The sequence below is a fragment of the Miscanthus floridulus genome, chromosome 17, assembly GCF_019320115.1.
Source record: "Miscanthus floridulus cultivar M001 chromosome 17, ASM1932011v1, whole genome shotgun sequence".
Classification (NCBI taxonomy): Eukaryota; Viridiplantae; Streptophyta; class Magnoliopsida; order Poales; family Poaceae; genus Miscanthus; species Miscanthus floridulus.
The window spans coordinates 86,665,089-86,682,397 of record NC_089596.1 but is presented as its reverse complement, the minus strand read 5'-3'; the positions used below and the strand labels follow the sequence as shown (position 1 = coordinate 86,682,397).

At 50.1% G+C, this 17,309-nt stretch overlaps 1 protein-coding gene across 1 annotated transcript; it reads right to left on the bottom strand.

The window, feature by feature from the left end:
- Positions 1-2,707: 2,707 nt before the first annotated feature.
- LOC136515911 (scarecrow-like protein 23) lies at positions 2,708-4,180 on the bottom strand. The gene has a single exon (XM_066509366.1). The coding sequence runs from the start codon at positions 4,178-4,180 to the stop codon at positions 2,708-2,710; it is 1,473 nt and encodes a 490-aa protein (XP_066365463.1).
- Between the last annotated feature and the right edge of the window lie 13,129 nt (positions 4,181-17,309).

Below are 17,309 nucleotides of genomic sequence, written 5' to 3'. Positions count from 1 at the left end.
ACATCTAGATGAAACACTTGAAACATGCGTTTGAAACTGAAACATATGCTTGCAACATGTGTATATAGCCTTTGCAACATACGCACATCCAGATGAAACACTTGAACAATATATCTGAAACACCTAAAACACGGCATCGCCGGCGGCCACGACCTACCTTGTGGGGAACTGCGGTAGCCAGCAAGCGGCGCTCGAGTGCAGTGGAGAGCGAGGATGGCGGCAGGCGGGCGGCTCAGTGCGGTGGAGAGATGAAGGATGGCACCAAGTAGGTGCCCTGGCGCGCCACAGTGGTCGTTGTGGACCACGTCTGTAGGATCACTGGAACACCTAGAGGGGGGTGAATAGGCCTGTAAAAATTCAACTTAAACCGAAGTTAAATTTACCCGCGGCATTACCGCACCTACAGGAGATATTAGTTCACAGTTCAAAATCTACCCAACGAAATTTAGATTGGGTAAATTTCTTAACTTACTGCAGAGTAGTAGATCATAGATCGACAGCTGAAAGTGGTGGGAACACCACACATAAGTAGATCGGCCTCAAACTCTAGAGATCACCTCAACGACAAGAAGAATACAAGTGTAGCAACACAAGCACAAGATGACACAAGAATTTATCCCGTGGTTTAGCTCACCACCAAGGCTTGCTTATGTCCACGTTGTTGAGGTATACCACTAAGACTTAGGGATTTGCAACCCTACCTCGTTCTCAAGTCAAGAGAGTGAACTCTTGAGATGAGGGGTGATTTTAATCGCTGCAAGAGGTGGTTACAAACCTCCCGGTGCTACCACAAACTTGGCAAGCTCACCGGACGACGCTCTAGCCGGCTAGGAGCCAAGTTCCAAGAGTAACAAACACCACCGCCGGCTAAGACGTGAACCAAGTGCTCTTTAGAGTTTAGGAATCAATAGAACTGCTCTCTATTCGAGTTTTGGACCCTTTTCCCTCAAGGATTGATGGGAAAATTAATGGATTTGCTTGGGAGCTTAAGGTCAACAATGGAGTGAGAGAGAGAGAGCTCCTGCTATGTTTTGGCATGATAAAGTGAGGAAGAAGAGAGCCGGTTGGTTACCGTTGGAAAGGAAGGGGAAAGGTATATATACCCCCAGCCCTCAACGGTCACTTTAAATCGCAGATAGCCGTTGACGAGGAAAGGGAAAGGTATATATACCCCTAGCCCTCAATGGACACGGCACCCAAGAGGTCGGGCGAGACAAGGATGTGACCAAAGGGTCGGGCGAGTTGGAGCCCGCGACCTTGGGGTCGGGCGAGATGGAGCCCGCGACCAAAGGGTCGGACGATCTGGACCGCTACCTTAGGGTCGGGTGAGACGGAGCCCGCGACCAAAGGGTCAGGCGAGCCGGAGCCCACGACCTTAGGGTCGGGTGAGCCGGAGCCCGCGCCCAAGGGGTCGGGCGAGTCGGAGCTCGCACCCAAGGGGTCGGGCGAGTCGGAGCTCGCACCATGCAAGACAGCCAGGGTAATAGTAAAGTGCAGACTGTCTTGGCTCTGAATCTGAGGATGCTTGTGGTTGTTTGAGCACTTGATAAACACATATTAGCTTAAGCATTGTGTCCCCTATTATAGTATGGCTTTTCCTATACTCATATTCAATATATAAAAGAATTTAAACCTCCTTTGAGTTTGAAGTCATCTACATTTGTAATTGGGGACTCCTCCGTTCCGTGTAGCATCCTCGAATATAAATTCCCTGCTTGTCATCTTGATAAATCTCATTAGTTATCTAATTGCGTTGTCATTATCACTAAAACCCACAATTAAGGCTTGATTGCACTTTCAACGTCGGAATCCACGTCGACGCAGACTCGACGGCCAGTGGTGGCGCCCCCGGCGAGCGGCCCTCGCGGTGGAGGCAGCCACGGTGGTCAGGCGGGTGCGGCCTCCTGCGGCGAGGCGCCCCTTGCTGCTGGAGAAGGTCGCGTTGGGCTGGTGCTGTGCGCGCGGCGAGGCGCCCCCGCACTGGAGAACATCGTGTCGAGCGGCCCCGCGCTGGAGAAGGCAAGCGACAGGCGACGCGGTGGAATCTACCGCGGCGGTCGATGGCGTGGTGCGACGGTGAAGAATGCCACGATGGGCGAGCGACGAGGATTGAGGAATCGGTGTCCAGCAGTCGTTTTTTAAATAGAGAAGCACGGGCATGTTGGGCCTGTCGGTTGCACTTGCACAGGCCTGGGAAGCCGTCGTCCGGACGGCCTGTCGTCCTACAGGAGCACTTCCGCACATACATTGATGCAATTGACATGAATTATTCAGTATCTTTGCTGGGCTTATATAGCTATCTTATCTTATTTACATATGCGAAATTGCCTGCCTCTACGTGTACAAATCTTCGACGCACGATGAAGAAACTGAGCCAGTTGCAGCCATGCAGGCATCAGTTCCTTATTTATTCGAACTGCAAAATTCAGATACGATCCTTTTGCATTTTCCTAATGCTAAATCCATTTTGATCGATCGGGATTGGAAACTATTTATACTGGAGCCAAACAAACATGATACATGTAAAAGCAACCACTAACCAGAACTGGCCACTGACAAGTCGGCCCAGCAGCCACAGTGCTTCGCACATGTGACTATGTAGGCCCACTTGTAAGAGACCACTCTAGCGTGGCATTGGACCCGTTGGTGCGTAGCACCTTATCACACAGTCCATTGGTACTAATAAAGCGACTGCCTGCTGATTTGGTTAACGGTGTGCCTGTGCGTGAGGCGAGGGGAACCATGCCCACGTGGAGACCGCGTAGAGCGGGGTGCCCTTCCACCCCAGCCACACCGTGCCGTCGTGGTCGTCCGCCACCGTGTAGCCTAGTCCCGCCGGGCACGCGCCGGCCACCAGCTGCGCGCGCCCCACACCGCCGGCTCGTAGGAACCCGTGCCGGGCGAGCTCCGCCTGCCAGCAGCCGAACTTCCCCCGCCCGCTCCGCGACGGGCCGCCGACCGCCAGCACGTTGCCGATCTCTCTGCCGAGCACGCCTTGCTCCACCAGGTGCCTGCTCGCGTCCTCGTCGCTCGGCCGCGACGCGCCCAGCGAGTCGAACAGCGCCGAGTAGTGGTTCAGCGCGGAGACGAATCGGTTCAGGAAGTGGCCGCGGTCGCCGCCGCCGCCACCACCGACGTCCCCGGGCGCTCCTGCTCGCTCTTGCTCCACCAGCGTCAGCACCTTGGGCTCCAGCCACTGCACCAGCTGCATCGTGGCGCCGTCGTCCCCAGCCGCGTCGTACAGAGCGTGCCGCAGCCAGTGCACGGCGAGGGCCTCCCCTGGCCTCCTGCTGGGCATGTCCGCCGCCGCCGCGGCGCCGACGACGTCCCCGGGCCGCTTCGCGATGGCGTAGAACTCGAACGGCATGCTCAGCTTGCTCGCGAGCCCGGCGAGCTGGTTGCCGGTGTCGTGAAGCGCCGACCGCGACATGCCGAACCCGGTGACGCGGAGCACCGGCGGGCCTCCCGGCCGCGCCGCCAGCGCGGGCAGCAGCGAGAGCCACTGCAGCGCGCCGCCCGGCACCACGTCGAGGTCGACAATGTGGACCAGGCGCTTGCCGTGGAACGCCTCCAGGATGGCCTGGTTGCACGCCAGGTAGGCGAACCTCGCGAACGGCGAGACGTTGTAGAAGGCCCTGAACGCGGCGTGGACGGCCGCGCACGGCGGCGCCAGCGGAGCGCAGATGCCGACCCACGAGCTCATCAGCCGCGCCGCCAGGGCCTTGGTGAAGTAGGCCACGAGCCGCTCCCCGCAGGACGACGCGTACGGGGACGCCATCTGCGCCAGCTCCAGGAGCATGCTGTTGGCGTCCGCGAGGTTGCCCACCGACACGGCCACCGCGCTCTCCATGAGCAGCGCAATCATCCGGACGCCGTGAGCCTCCTCCTCGCCCCTGGCCGTCGTGGCCTCGTTTCGCTCCTCCACCTCCACCACCAGCGCGCCATCACCTCCTCCCTCAGAGACCTCCTTGCTTACTGCTAATTCCTGCTCGCCGCTTACCTCCGCCGTCGTCGCCGGGTCGACGAACGACTCTGCCACGTCCTTGCCAGTGCAATTATCGACAAAACCTTGGTGATGATGAGGCAAGAAAGGGTGTGACAGTGGCTGGTTGGCGCTCCCAGCGCTGCCGCTGTAGAGGTACGGATCATGAAACTGCATCAAGCTTAGAGAATCTTGCATGTCTGAGCCTCTTCCTGCACTCATGAGCTAGCTAGGTGAATGATGGTCAGTCAGCTAGGGTTTTGCCTTTGCATAGTTGGAGAGATCGAGAAGGGAGCAAATAGAGCAATGGCTATTTGTATATATGGACTGTCCTAGAGTAAGACCGTGTCAAACCAGCCGTGTCAAACCAGAAGAAGTTACACGGCAGGAATCTGCGAAACATCAGCCTGATGATTCTTTAAGATGAATTCAGATTGGTTCCTAGGCTTGGCCGGCATTTCAGCTGCTTGCTTGTGGTTAATCATTGTTTATATGGGGTTTTTGCTTAAGCTCCGGTATTTTGTTTACTAGTTCCCAATCTCACTGAAAACTTAAGCAGCTAACTGCCCTGTGTATGTGGAGTCTGGAATGCTCCAGAAATTCAAAGAGAAATTCATCTTCTTTTCTTAATTCTTTTTTACTTAAAGAAAAGGTCTCTGTCTGAATGCATGTAAAGAACAATGTAGTTACCAGTTTATTAAAAATATTGACAACGACACTTCACACCTGGATGTTATGATATCAAAATCATGTCATTGTTGGGATATGCAAATTTTTACTTGAAAAATGATAGGTTTCTCTTTCTTTGTTAAGTCCTAGAGAAATATAAAACTACATTTCACACTTGGGCATACAGAGAAAATCGAAACCGAGCCACCGGGACTCTAGGTTCCCACAAGGAGACAGCGATTAAAAATCAATTGAAGTGATTGGATGCTTTTTCTAGAGTGCTCATATGTTCTAATGTCTTGCGTCTTGGAATCATAAAAAAACGTAATGAAAAATGATGAAAATCAGACCAGGTCTCTGGTGCTCCTCCCTCCCCTCTCCCGTGCCCCCATAGCCTAAACGATTGGAATGACGGCGGAGGTGGTCGAATGACGAGTGGATCCCATATGCCATTGTCTATTGCAATGCATTTGAGGACTCCTCCTATTGGTAGATGAAAAGAAAACAGATCCATAAGAATAGGGGAGCCTCAAATCAAAGGTAGGAGTCCTGATTTGAGGGCTCCAGATGGAGATACTCTAATTATATATATATATATATATATATATATATATATATATATATATATATATATATATATATATATATATATGCTATACAACCATTTATGTATGGTGATATTATGAAAAATAAAACGAGAAGAAGATTCTGAAATTTACAGAACTTTAGTAAAGGGAGAAGCCTTCTTATAATTTCAATGCTGAAAGTTAACTTCTGTATAGCAACTAAAAATGCACTAAGCATCAACATGAGAGATGCCAAATTGCCAATCGTAGGATTATTGTTGATGACTAGTGCACCCATGTATGTAGTATATAACAATGACGTGTATATATAGTATATTCTATGGTACTCCTAGGTCTAGGTGTTAATGGCCGGTTTGGCCGGGATTGACGTGAAGCCGTATGTAATGTACGTCGCGCTCATTCGTGCCTCCAAATGTCAAATTCATCGTTTTCTAGGTGCTAAGCACTAAGCGAGCAAGCTACGGATTTGCTGTATATATATACTTTAATTTGACCCGGTAAGAAGAAAACCTGCAACTGTGTGACAAGGCTATTGGATATACATATATTTATGTGACACACACACACGGTGGATCAGATTGGCATCGCGCCGGTTCGGTACAATCATCCATGACAAAGCTGTTGATCGATCAAGCTGATGGCTACCGCTTGCTTTGTTTGCACATACATGGTGATATATATGCAGGAGATATCATCAGTATTACTACTACTATATCGTACGTGGACACAGCCCTATCGAGCAAGCAGCCGCTAAGCCGAAACAAATCCAGGCTAGTTCATATATATCTCTCCAACGTTCCAGCAGCTGGATATGCATGATGGCTACACCCGGGACGCCGGCCGGCCGGTGACCAACAAACTAATTAACCGGCCAGCGTCATGCCAGCAGCGTACTCCGATCCGCGTAACTCCTGAAATCTATCGACGACTGCCTGCACATATTATGTATGTACAGCAGGAGATATATATGTGAGTATATGATATATATATACAAATTACAAGAGTATTACGTAGCTAGACAGGCCACGGAAACAGCCGGTGATGAGTAGTAGATCCAACCAAATCCAAGCTAGCATTGGTCATCATATCTCTGTCCAATGCAAGTCGATTTCCATGACTTGTTGGTTGGATATATATGTGTATCATATTCATATATGATGTGATGAAGATATATATTGTGCATGTCCATGGTGCACCTGATACGTACACGATGGCCCTGCCAGTGGCAATGACGCACGTATTCGTGAATCTGTGGACTATAGCTACCTTGTTGTGTGTATCTATCTATGTACGGAGTAATAAATAACAAAATAATAAACGTGTGCTTAATTAGATTGTGATAACAAAAACTATCCAGCACAGTGCTTTTTTCGCTCTCACTTTATTCGTGCGGAAACCCTAGCCCCTGGCAGCGCCCATCCCGCAAACGCCGCCGGCGCCGGCTGCCTCCTCGGCACCGGCGCCCCCCTCCCCTTGCCATCCTCAGGTGCCCACCTCCCCCTCCTCCTCCGCCTCCATCCCCACCGCGTCCATGCGAGGTGAGGCCCCTCCCCGTCGCCGGCCTCACCATCGCCGGCGCCGGCTGTCGCTCCAGCAATGGTGGGCGCCTCCACCTCCCCTCCTCCCCCACCTCCTCTCCCTCCGCGCCCCCCATCTGCAGTGCCGCGCCGCGATGGTGGGGGCCCGACGCCGCGACGCGACGGCCACCCACCGCGGGAGTAGGGGCCGGCGAGCAGGGTGGTCCTGCAGACCTCCGAGCCCGGACCTGGGTCGTCGACGGTGCCGGCCGGCGCAGGGGACAGCTGCTGCGCCACGCCTTCGCCCAATATTGTCAGATCCACGTCGTTGGCGACCATGGCCGGCGCTCCTCTGGCACCTTCGCCGCCGAGCACCGCTGCCGCGGCCACCACGCCCAGGTTCTCGGCCGTGGTCGCCCCAGGGACGCGCGCGGACTCTAGTTCTGACGGCCACGAGTCCTCCGCGGTCCCATCGACGCAGCGGCCGACGAGCCCATCTCGGCCATCTCCGGCATCACCTGCTGCAGCTGCCCCGCCGCCGGGAGCAGACGACACCAGCGCGACCAGATCTGTCGTGTCCACGCCACCCCCGCGGCCGCGGTCGGATGATGCCGCCACCGCCGTCGCAGTACAGTGCGCGGAGGCCGGAGCTGGGGAGTGCGCTACCCCCACTGCCTCCGACCTCGACGCCGTCCTTGTTCACCCGTCCGCCCCTGCTCCGAGCCCGTCGTCCACCCTTTCCCCTCAAGCCGCGCCCTTCCATCCTGGGGGTAGCGCGGTGGGACGCTCCAAGGCTCGTCGTTGGGCAGACGATGACCACCTCGACATCTCCGATGCGGAAGGGATGCCAAGCTCCTCCATGACCCCCTACCTGGATGTAGTTCGTCAGGAGCCACAGCCGCCGAGGACGTCGACGCTGCCTGTGATGTTCCTGCCGTGCACCCAACCTCTGGCGTCAGGCCGTGGTGGTGCGGCGACGGTAGGTCGCCAGGGTGCTGGGCGAAGCTGGGGGAAACGCAGTCGGCCGCGCCCACAGCTGCTGCACGACATCCTGGCTCGGCCAGTGGAAGGCCGCATCCTAGCACACCTGCGCCTCGGACGGTGCGGACGGGTCTCCGCCCCCAATGCCGATGGGTGGCGGGAGATCCTCCACCAGCAGGAGACGCAACCTGAGGCCGCCTCGGCTAGGCCACGAGGGCCAGCGAGTCATCGACCACCGAGGCGCATCCCGGGAGATCTTCACGACAAATGCCTCAATTACCTCTCCTCCGCGCATCGGGTGGCAACCTGCAAGCTGCCCCAACGATGTCTCCGGTGCATGGGATTTCGACACATTACGCGCGACTACAAGCAGCCAAGGCGCTTGGGCTCTCGGACCTCAGGCAATGCAACAGCCATGGGTCGCCAGCCGCAGCGCCCTCTTCGTGGCACTCGTAACACCGGCTCCACTGGGTCGGCGGACCATGGTGGCTCGCAAAACTCTGGTGGGGTCAAGTCGGACAACGCCGTTCTTGCCACCGGTGGTCGCTGGCGTCGGAGGTGGAGGCGGCGCCGAAGATGGAGGCGTCACGGGCGGTCGGCAAGGGCCGCACAGACAGCTCCGCCCTCCACCTCAGTTGCTGCTGAAGCTCATCCGGGGCACGGTGAGCTGTCCAGTGAGACGGACATCGTCCAGCCTGACCTGTTGACGCTGACGCTGTACTCGGATGTCACGCATGGTCGCGACATCACGGAGGACCCGATGTTGGAGGAGTTCACAGCCTCGCTCGCCAGTAGTCGGATCGTCGTGTGGCTTTCTCTTGAGCGCCTGTCGTCACCTCCGGTGGCCACCCAACTTCAAGATGAGGCCCCGGCCATGACGGCCCCCCAGCTGGACGATGAGGACCCAGCAGCAGTGGTCTCCTGTGCATTGTGGACACCACCTCCGCGTCCCATTCACTGGGCAGTGGACTCACCAAAAATCACGGTGGATGCTGGCCCTCCTAGTTCACCACCGGTGGATGCCCACCCGACCGAGGACAACGACGACTCCGCCAAACGCCGCCTTGATAACTTCATCAATGAAGTGACGCGTAAGAGGGACTCTCCACTAATTCGTGAGCCTCCAAAGCAGCCTCTTGCTAAACTAGTGATGCCGTGGCAGAGCAGGCGGTTGGCGGCTCAGCCCCTCTCTCGAGTACCTGCTTCCAAGCGAGGTATGGTGCTGATCATGCAGCGTATGAGTTTCACCAAGGGTACATCAGCGTCATCCGCGTCGGAGCTGGAGGCCTATGACAGGCTCTTCGGCGGCGATCGGACTGCGTCCGAAGCCGAAGCGCTGGACGAGCTCTTCCCGGCTGTTCGGTCCAGGCAGCCGCGACGACGCAAGGCCACCTCCTAGATCGCGCTGTTGTGTCGGTACTGGTAGTTTTTCCTTTAATGTAATATCGAATCTAGATGTCTCTTGCTAGAATGGTCTAGCTACGGCTATGTTAGGTTGACCTCCTTTGGCGCTCGATACAAGCACGATGTATGTTTGTCTAAACTTTTCTACTTAATACAATGATACGCAAAGCTTTTGCGTATTCAAGAAAAAAAAAACTATCTAACAATAGTAGTGTTAGTAATCAAGTCAATAAACATCGCAATCGAAATTGCATATGCGCATGACCGATGACTCCCTTCCAGGTAGACACATGTAGCGCCGACAGGGCAGGCTTAGCGGCTGGAAGGGCTAATCCGCTAAGCGAGCCTGACTAAGCGACAAGCAGCGTAATGCTAGGATTTGGGCTGCCCCCTCTTGCCCGGCGGACGACGCCGCGTCAAAGATGGCTTGGATACGTACATATATACATCGGAGTATTGGACAGTGAATGCTTCCATCTGCTGCACGTCACCTGTTACGCACGCATTGATGCTCATGCTTTTTTCCCGGCCCGGTTATAGACCGACAAGCGTGCGTTGTTTAGCATTTTCTACGTAATACGCTTCTCCAATCCTATTGACATATACAGTATAGTATATTATTGCCAGGACCAGCAACATGATTATATTGGTTTGTCACTTTGTCTGCCTCATTAGATTGCTACGTACACAAGTTGTTAACGTAGAATATTTAATCATAGATTTGTGCATTTGTACATTTGTACATTTGTTTTGACTGAATTTTTGAAGCCCACATATTGCTCAAGAACCCTAGATAGTCTAGAGGCTAAGGAGATCGATCCAGCGTCATGGAATGCAGCTAGCTTGATCTCATTCCTACAAAGCGGGTAGTGTAACCTTCAAATTTCGTAGCAGCTAACTTTGGACAGCTTAACATGTAATAAGGAATTCTAAAAATTAGTAGATGACACATCTAAATTCGCTACTTATATTGTCAACTATTTTCACTAGGCACGATGAGCAGAACACCCACACCCACAAGGATAGCTTATTGATACACTGCTGATCATTGAGAGGCAAGAGGATGAATGAAGGTTAGAAATTATTGATGATGAGCAACAGTTGTATGAGCTTTTGGGATTGGCTTAGGATGAGAAGTGTAAGCATCTAACCCTTTGGTGGGTTTTGGTGGATTGAAAGACAACACAATTAAAAGTCTAACAAGTTTGCCTTCTTGTTGAACAGTAATTTAATTAGATTGCATACACTTGGAGATATGATTTTTTTTGTATGATTTGAAATATATCAAAGGTTCAACAAGAAGGCAAACTTGATGGCATTCCATATTGTGTTGAAATAAAGCCAAAATAATGCATTGTTATAAAAATAATCTAGTTCAAGCAGAACAGGACAATACAAATGAAATTAATGAAATGACTTATATATGTTATGAGATATCAGTGCATCATGTGAAGGCAAGCATATTTGTGAAGGACAAATGAGACATAAGGTTATGTATATGGAATGGTCTCACTTGGCGAGCTAGCTTGGGAAATCAATGAAGATGAAGATAGATTTCATGAAAAGGATTTCAATATATGAGTTGTGTCTTGGGATGGCTTGAGAGGGTGAAGATAGTAAGAAAAGGGCTTTGAAGGACCAAGCAAGGGTGAAGGACAAGCAATGGCTTGGGCACAGATGGACAACGACTATGGTGAAGAAGAGAGTGCTCGCATTGAAATGGGAAGTCGCATTATGAGGAGGATCAAATCATTCTTGGATTTGATGGAAGAAGTGGCTTGATACCATAAATTGAACTCATATGGTTGGAAATGGTTTAAGTCACATGCTTGTTGCTCAAGGAGAATGAGACGAAGATTGTTGCCATCCTCAAATGTTGAAGATTGCAAGAAATGGCATATGAGGATATTGAAGCCTCAAGTGGTGGAATTAGACACATCCTTTTTTATCCTGAGTATAGTATGTCATACTATTATGAGTGATGCAACATGAATAGTTTGATAAGTCTCAAATGCTCAGACTAATTGAACCCTGTGTGCTACCATTAGAGAAACACATGGCACATCACTTGAATTTGTTGTTCTTGGGTATTGTTCTTTGTTGGTATGGATAACCCCTAGGATAATCTTTCCGGAATGTACAAGATCATCGAAATCAGAGTTTAGAGCTAAAAATTATGACGTTTTTCGTAGTGACATGTGCTGTTTTTTAGAGTGTCGGGAGTTTAAACGTATGTTGAAAGTTTTGATGCAGAAAATAGTATAACAACTAGTTGAGATACACACTCCACTGACTTTGCTCACTTGAGATCACTTTTGTGAGAGATTGGGAGTGTTCTAGTTTATTTGCTTAGCTGATTTTTCATCTCGTGGCACTAGAGAAGCTGGTTGGACCGCTGAATACCGTGTTGGTGATTGTTTGGTGGCTCCGATCAAGAGACTGTAAGGGGTTTTATGCTCACCTCGTGGGAGATCGCGAAAGGCAACTCTATTGGAATCGAGGCTAGTTAGAGTGCCTTGTTCAACTAGCGGCTCATACATGAGTGCCCACATCGGGTGCAAGCTTGAGGCCTTGCTTGACTCATAGAGAAGGGTATACTGATCACTATTGCCTAGTGTTTCTGTTTTGAAGGGAATTTTTATGACCTATTCGCTCCTCTCTAGCTATCGAAGGTCCTTATAATCTCCATGTACACACCCTGATCTTTGATACCTGTGACCTCTCGTATCAAAATTGTATGCACTTACTAAAGTGAGGAAACTGCTCTCAGAATTGCATGCACTTGTTGAAGCAAGGAGACCGCTGGTGCGCAAAATGACAGAAGATTCAAACAAGGTGGTTGATTCTCTTGCTAAGAAGGCATGGCTATCCATGATCCCCGCCACTTGTTTTTTTTCTATGTAGACACTCATACATGCACATGCACATACACTTACCACTATGAATATGCACATATGTCTCATTGTCAACAAGCACATTGTCTATTACAAAAGGAATAACACCATTAAATTTAGAAAAAATGTGAACACCTACCTCAAGGAGTTGAACCCGAGTGAATATATTCCACCACAAGGAACCCAATCAGGTGATTTACACTCATATTATGTTTAGTTAAGCTTCTATAAAGTGTTTGTACTGCCAACAAATAGAACTCCAACCAAACGGGTGCTTTCATGTAGCCTAATTTTCATGGCACTTTGGACCTAGCTTTTTTGCTTTCAGCTTTCTTTTTTAAAATGAATAGAAATTTACCTAGACAAGGCCGCCCTGCTCCTCCGCCGGGAGCACCGTCCACGTCGCCGTAATTTTTTCCATCGTTGGATCTTGCAATCCGATGGCTTAGGTTGCTCCCGCGAGATTCTACCGAATCAGCTTCTGCTTTTTACTGTACAGCTTCTACCCGCTCTCTCTTCCACAGGAATCAACCTACTCTTGCTTCTTGTCAGAATCTGGGCAAACGAATATATACTCGGCTTCCCTTCTCTTCCAATGTCCAGATACTTCTTTGCCCCTGCCGGTCCATCCGTAAAAAAAAGGAAAAAAAACAGCTCCTCCCTCTCTTCTCCCTCATTCTCCGACGCCCACAGGGGCGACGACGACGGCGCCGGGCGCCAGCGCCGCGCCGCTGAAGGGTCGAGATGGCGACTAGAGGGGGGGTGAATAGTCTTTTCTAAAACTTAATCGCGTCGGCTAACCGATACAAATGCGGAATTAAAACTATCGGTCTAGCCAAGACTATACCCCACTATATATGTTCACTAGCACCTTGCAAAGATAACAATTGTGCAACAAAGGTGCCGGGCTAGCTAGAGCTCTCCTAAACAATTCTAAGAGCAAGGTTACACAAACCTATGCCACTAGTATTTTAAGCAACAAGAGAGCTCCTACACATGCTAGTAAGCAAAAGCACAAAGCTAACGATGCTCACTAGCAATGCTCAATAACAAGGCAACCAATGCCTAATTAGAGAGCGCAATTACTTAGCTACACATACTAAGTAATGTGACTAACAAGGTTACATAAACCAAATTAGCCACGCATGGGAGCTACTTCTATGCTACACAAGCAAGAAGGTAATTAGCAAGCTACACAAGCTATCTAATTACAAGAGTAACTACACAAGCTTAATATGTATAAAAGTAATTGCAAGCTTGTGTAACGAAGATGCAAACCAACGGGAAGAACAAGGTTGACACGATGATTTTTCTTCCGAGGTTCACGTGTTTGCTAACACGCTAGTCCCCGTTGTGTCGACCGCTCACTTGGTGGTTCGGCGGCTAATTAGCATCACCCGCTAAGCCCGCACGTCGGGCGCCGCAAGAACCTACCCCTTGAGTGAGGGTAGCTCAATGACACGCTTTACTAGAGTTGCTCTTCGCGGCTCCCGCGGGGCGAGCACAATGCCCCTCACAAGCACTTCTCCGGAGCGCCGCACAAGCTTCTTGCGCGCTTCGACGGAGACCACCACCAAGCCGTCTAGGAGGTGGCAACCTCCAAGAGTAACAAGCACCACCGGCTTGCAACTCGATCACCTAGTGCCACTCGATGCAACCTCACGATGCAATCGCACTAGAATCGCTCACTCACACAATCGAATGATCACTATCAAGTATATGTGTGATGGAGGGCTCCCAAGCACTCACAAGCATGGACACTAAGTCCCTTGAGGTGCTCAGCACCAGCCATGGCCGAGGGCCACTTCTATTTATAGCCCCAAGGGCTAAACTAGCCGTTACCCCTTCACTGGGCAACGGTCGGGCCGACCGGACGCTCCGGTCATGTTGACCGGACGCTGGACCTCAGCGTCTAGTCGCCCGCAGACGACCACGTGTCCCGATTCCAACGGTCACTTGACCTGACCGGACGCAGCAGCTTCAACTGACCGGACGCTGGACCCTCAGCGTCCGGTCGTTTCCAGTAAGCTCCCGAGCATGACCGGACGCGTTCGGTTGAACGCGATCGGACGCAGCACTAGCGTCCGGTCACCCTCCAGCTACTGCTACACTCCACGTCAGTGCGACCGGATGCAGGCAGTCAGCGTCCGGTGCATTTGGATCCAGCGTCCGGTCACTTGACCAACGCTGGCATCACCTCCTTTTTCTTCACCCTTGCTTAAGTGTGCCAACCACCAAGAGTTTGCATCCGGCGCAATAGAAAATAGGCATTCCATTTTCCCGAAAGCGCCGAATCACCCAAACCCATCTCAACCCTGCAAACACCACCTCCTTTGTAAATGTGCCAACACCACCAAGTGTACATCATCATGTGTATGTGTGTTAGCATTTTCACAATCATTTCCCAAAGGATGTTAGCCACTTAACTTGCCACGCCACTCGATCCTAGCGACAATGCAAAGTTAGATCACTCGAGTGGCACTAGATGACCGATATGCAAACAAGTTTGCCCCTCTTGATAGTACGGCCATCTATCCTAAACCCGGTCATAAACTTCTCTACACACCTATGACCGGTGAAATGAAATACCCTAGGTTATACCTTTGCCTTGCGCATTTCACTCTATCTCCTTCAATGTCGATGCAACACATGCACCAACACGATCAATAATGATATGATCCACTTCATATCATCACATGATCATATTGGTTCATCGATCTTGACTCTACTTGCTCTTCACCGTTGCCATCGTCCATCGGCGCCAAGTCTTGCTCAAGCTTCACCGCCACGCGGTCCATCACTCCAAAGCCTTCGACTTGCCCTTCACGCTTGCAACCGGTCCATCAAGCCAAGTCATGTCTTGATCTTCTCCACCTTGATCACATGACTCAATGTCATGTCTCATGTGCAATAAGCTCCTTCATCATCACATGTGTGAGCTTTGCAACATCTCCAAGCCATTTTCAGCTTCATGGCATATGTTGCTCACACACATGTACCTGTGGACTAATCACCTGTGTATCTCACATAAACACAATTAGTCCACCTAGGTTGTCACTCAATTACCAAAACCAACAAGGACCTTTCAGCCGCGGCCTCCCTCCCTCCCTCCTCCTCCTCCTCCTCATCCGTCTCCTCCTCCCCTCTCCCCTTCCCTCCCGAGACGGTGGCGGGCGCGTGACGCCGGCGCTTGCCTACAGGCGGCGTGCTGGCGTGGTTGGAGCCCGGCGGCTCCCTTCCTCCCCCCCATCCTCTGCGAGGACTCCTCAATGACTCCTCAGATGGGTCTCGTGCGCTCTCCTATGCCCGACAAAACCCTAGGGTTTGTCTATACGGCCAGACGGCGTTCAGGCGCCGCGCAACCTCCTCGGCGTCCTGTTCTTCATCGCGCCCTTCGCCGACGATGAGTATCCAGGTACGCCGGCCCCTTCGCTTCCCTTCCTGCTGCGCAAAACCGAGCACCCAAACCTTGAACTCCTCTAATTTTTTGATAAGGCAGCTTAGCGCAGAAATTGCGTCATACATGCTCAGCGACTCTTCAATGGCCTTATCTCTCCAGGTACTAACCAATTCGAGCTCTTTTTCACAAATATTCAGAGTTCATCTGCAGTATAGATGTGAGCCATTTATGTTTTTGATGATTCAATGAAGCACTATGCTATAGGCTGGTTCTTTGAGATCATGGTTCTGCATATTTTGTTGTTTGTAGCGTAAGAATGGGACAATAGTTGCTTGCGTGTTTGATAAAATGCACACCACGGTTCACATACCTCCAAGTATTAAGTTCCTGTTTAATTTGGACAGCTTCCAAAAGAAGTCGGTAAACAATTTGTCTGCCACCAAATTTTCCAGTGTACTCTATAGCAGCGAACAATTTCGTATGAAGAATGAAAACCTATAGCATGTGTTTCTAGCCTGATTGGTTGGCCATGAGGATATCTATTAATTAGAATGGACCTGCCATTTTTCCATTCAGGTTGGAACAAGCATGATTACAAGTGGATGTGAAACTGCTGAGAGTAATTGATGAATTTCGTAACAGCAGCTAGGAACCCCATGGGGCACAAATCTTGGTCCTGCGTTGGTCAAAACAAAGGCTACAAAGAAGGAGCAGGAATACCTACTTACAGCAGCGACAGATTATGCATAAGTAAAGGTATACAAGCAGCAGCATCTGTTAATGATTTTGAGGCCCTCCTCATCTTTTGCAATAGATATATAGGCTTCATTGAAAATTTTGAATTAACCCTTTCCTGATTTTCCATAGTCATGGGTTCCAATCTAAGATGTCCCAAATTATTGCTAACTGCAGAGAACGATGGCCTCATACTACCGTCCCTCATGATGAAATGTCTTCCTTACTCAATTTGCTCTGAATAGCTATTGGATCTCAAAAATTGAAACCTGAATTTTTCATAATGTTTCAAGGTTTGTGCCTGATCTTGTGATCACCCTACCTGATATACATATCTCTATTCTTGTAGTTAAGTGCAGTTGTCTCGTCTATATTTTACTTTGAAGTGTGTTTGCAGATAAACTAAATTAACAAGCCATCTGTCTCATTCTGAATTTTGGGTTGGGTAGTCTTATAGCAGTCCGTTACAGATCAGATGTAAGTTTAGTTCCATATATCCCACGTAAATTCTCAGATTCCAGTCTGACCCTGTATTGTGGACTTGCGTTTCCTTTTATTTTAATTCCAAATTATAGGTTTAGTTCCATATATCCCAGCTAAATTCGCAGATTCCAGTCTGACCCTATCTTGCAGACTCGGGTTTCCTTCTATTTTAATTCCAAATTCATCTCTTCCATAGATGTTTTTCCCTGATACCTTGGAAAATTACATTTGAATAAATAAGCCAACACACCTTTTGTTTCTGTGAACAAATAATATTGTTACTGCAAAATTACATTTGAATAGATGTTTCATGGACTGTGATAATATTGCTATGTTTCTGTAAGAAAAAAAAGAGGCCATGGTTCACGCTTTTTAGTTTCCATTTTGATGGGCGATTCCCTTTTCTGTTAGCTGCTTGGCTTTACTGCAGTTACCTCATTGCTTGGCATAATGCAGGTTTCCTCTCTGCATTGCTGGTAAACATCTTAACCCCCAAACTTCTTGCGACTCAGCTAAGGAGCACATTGCAAAGTATGTTGTGGAGATTAATTTGTTATCATTACTACTATATTGTTTGTCGCTTCCATCTTGTGCTCCTAAATTCATGTTGATGGCTCTGGGGTTCCTAATTCATGCCCCATGCTATATTATAGTAAC

What these genes read in the sequence shown, in the direction of transcription:
- LOC136515911 (XM_066509366.1), bottom strand. Translation starts at nt 4,180, where the DNA reads ATGCAAGATTCTCTAAGCTTGATGCAGTTTCATGATCCGTACCTCTAC.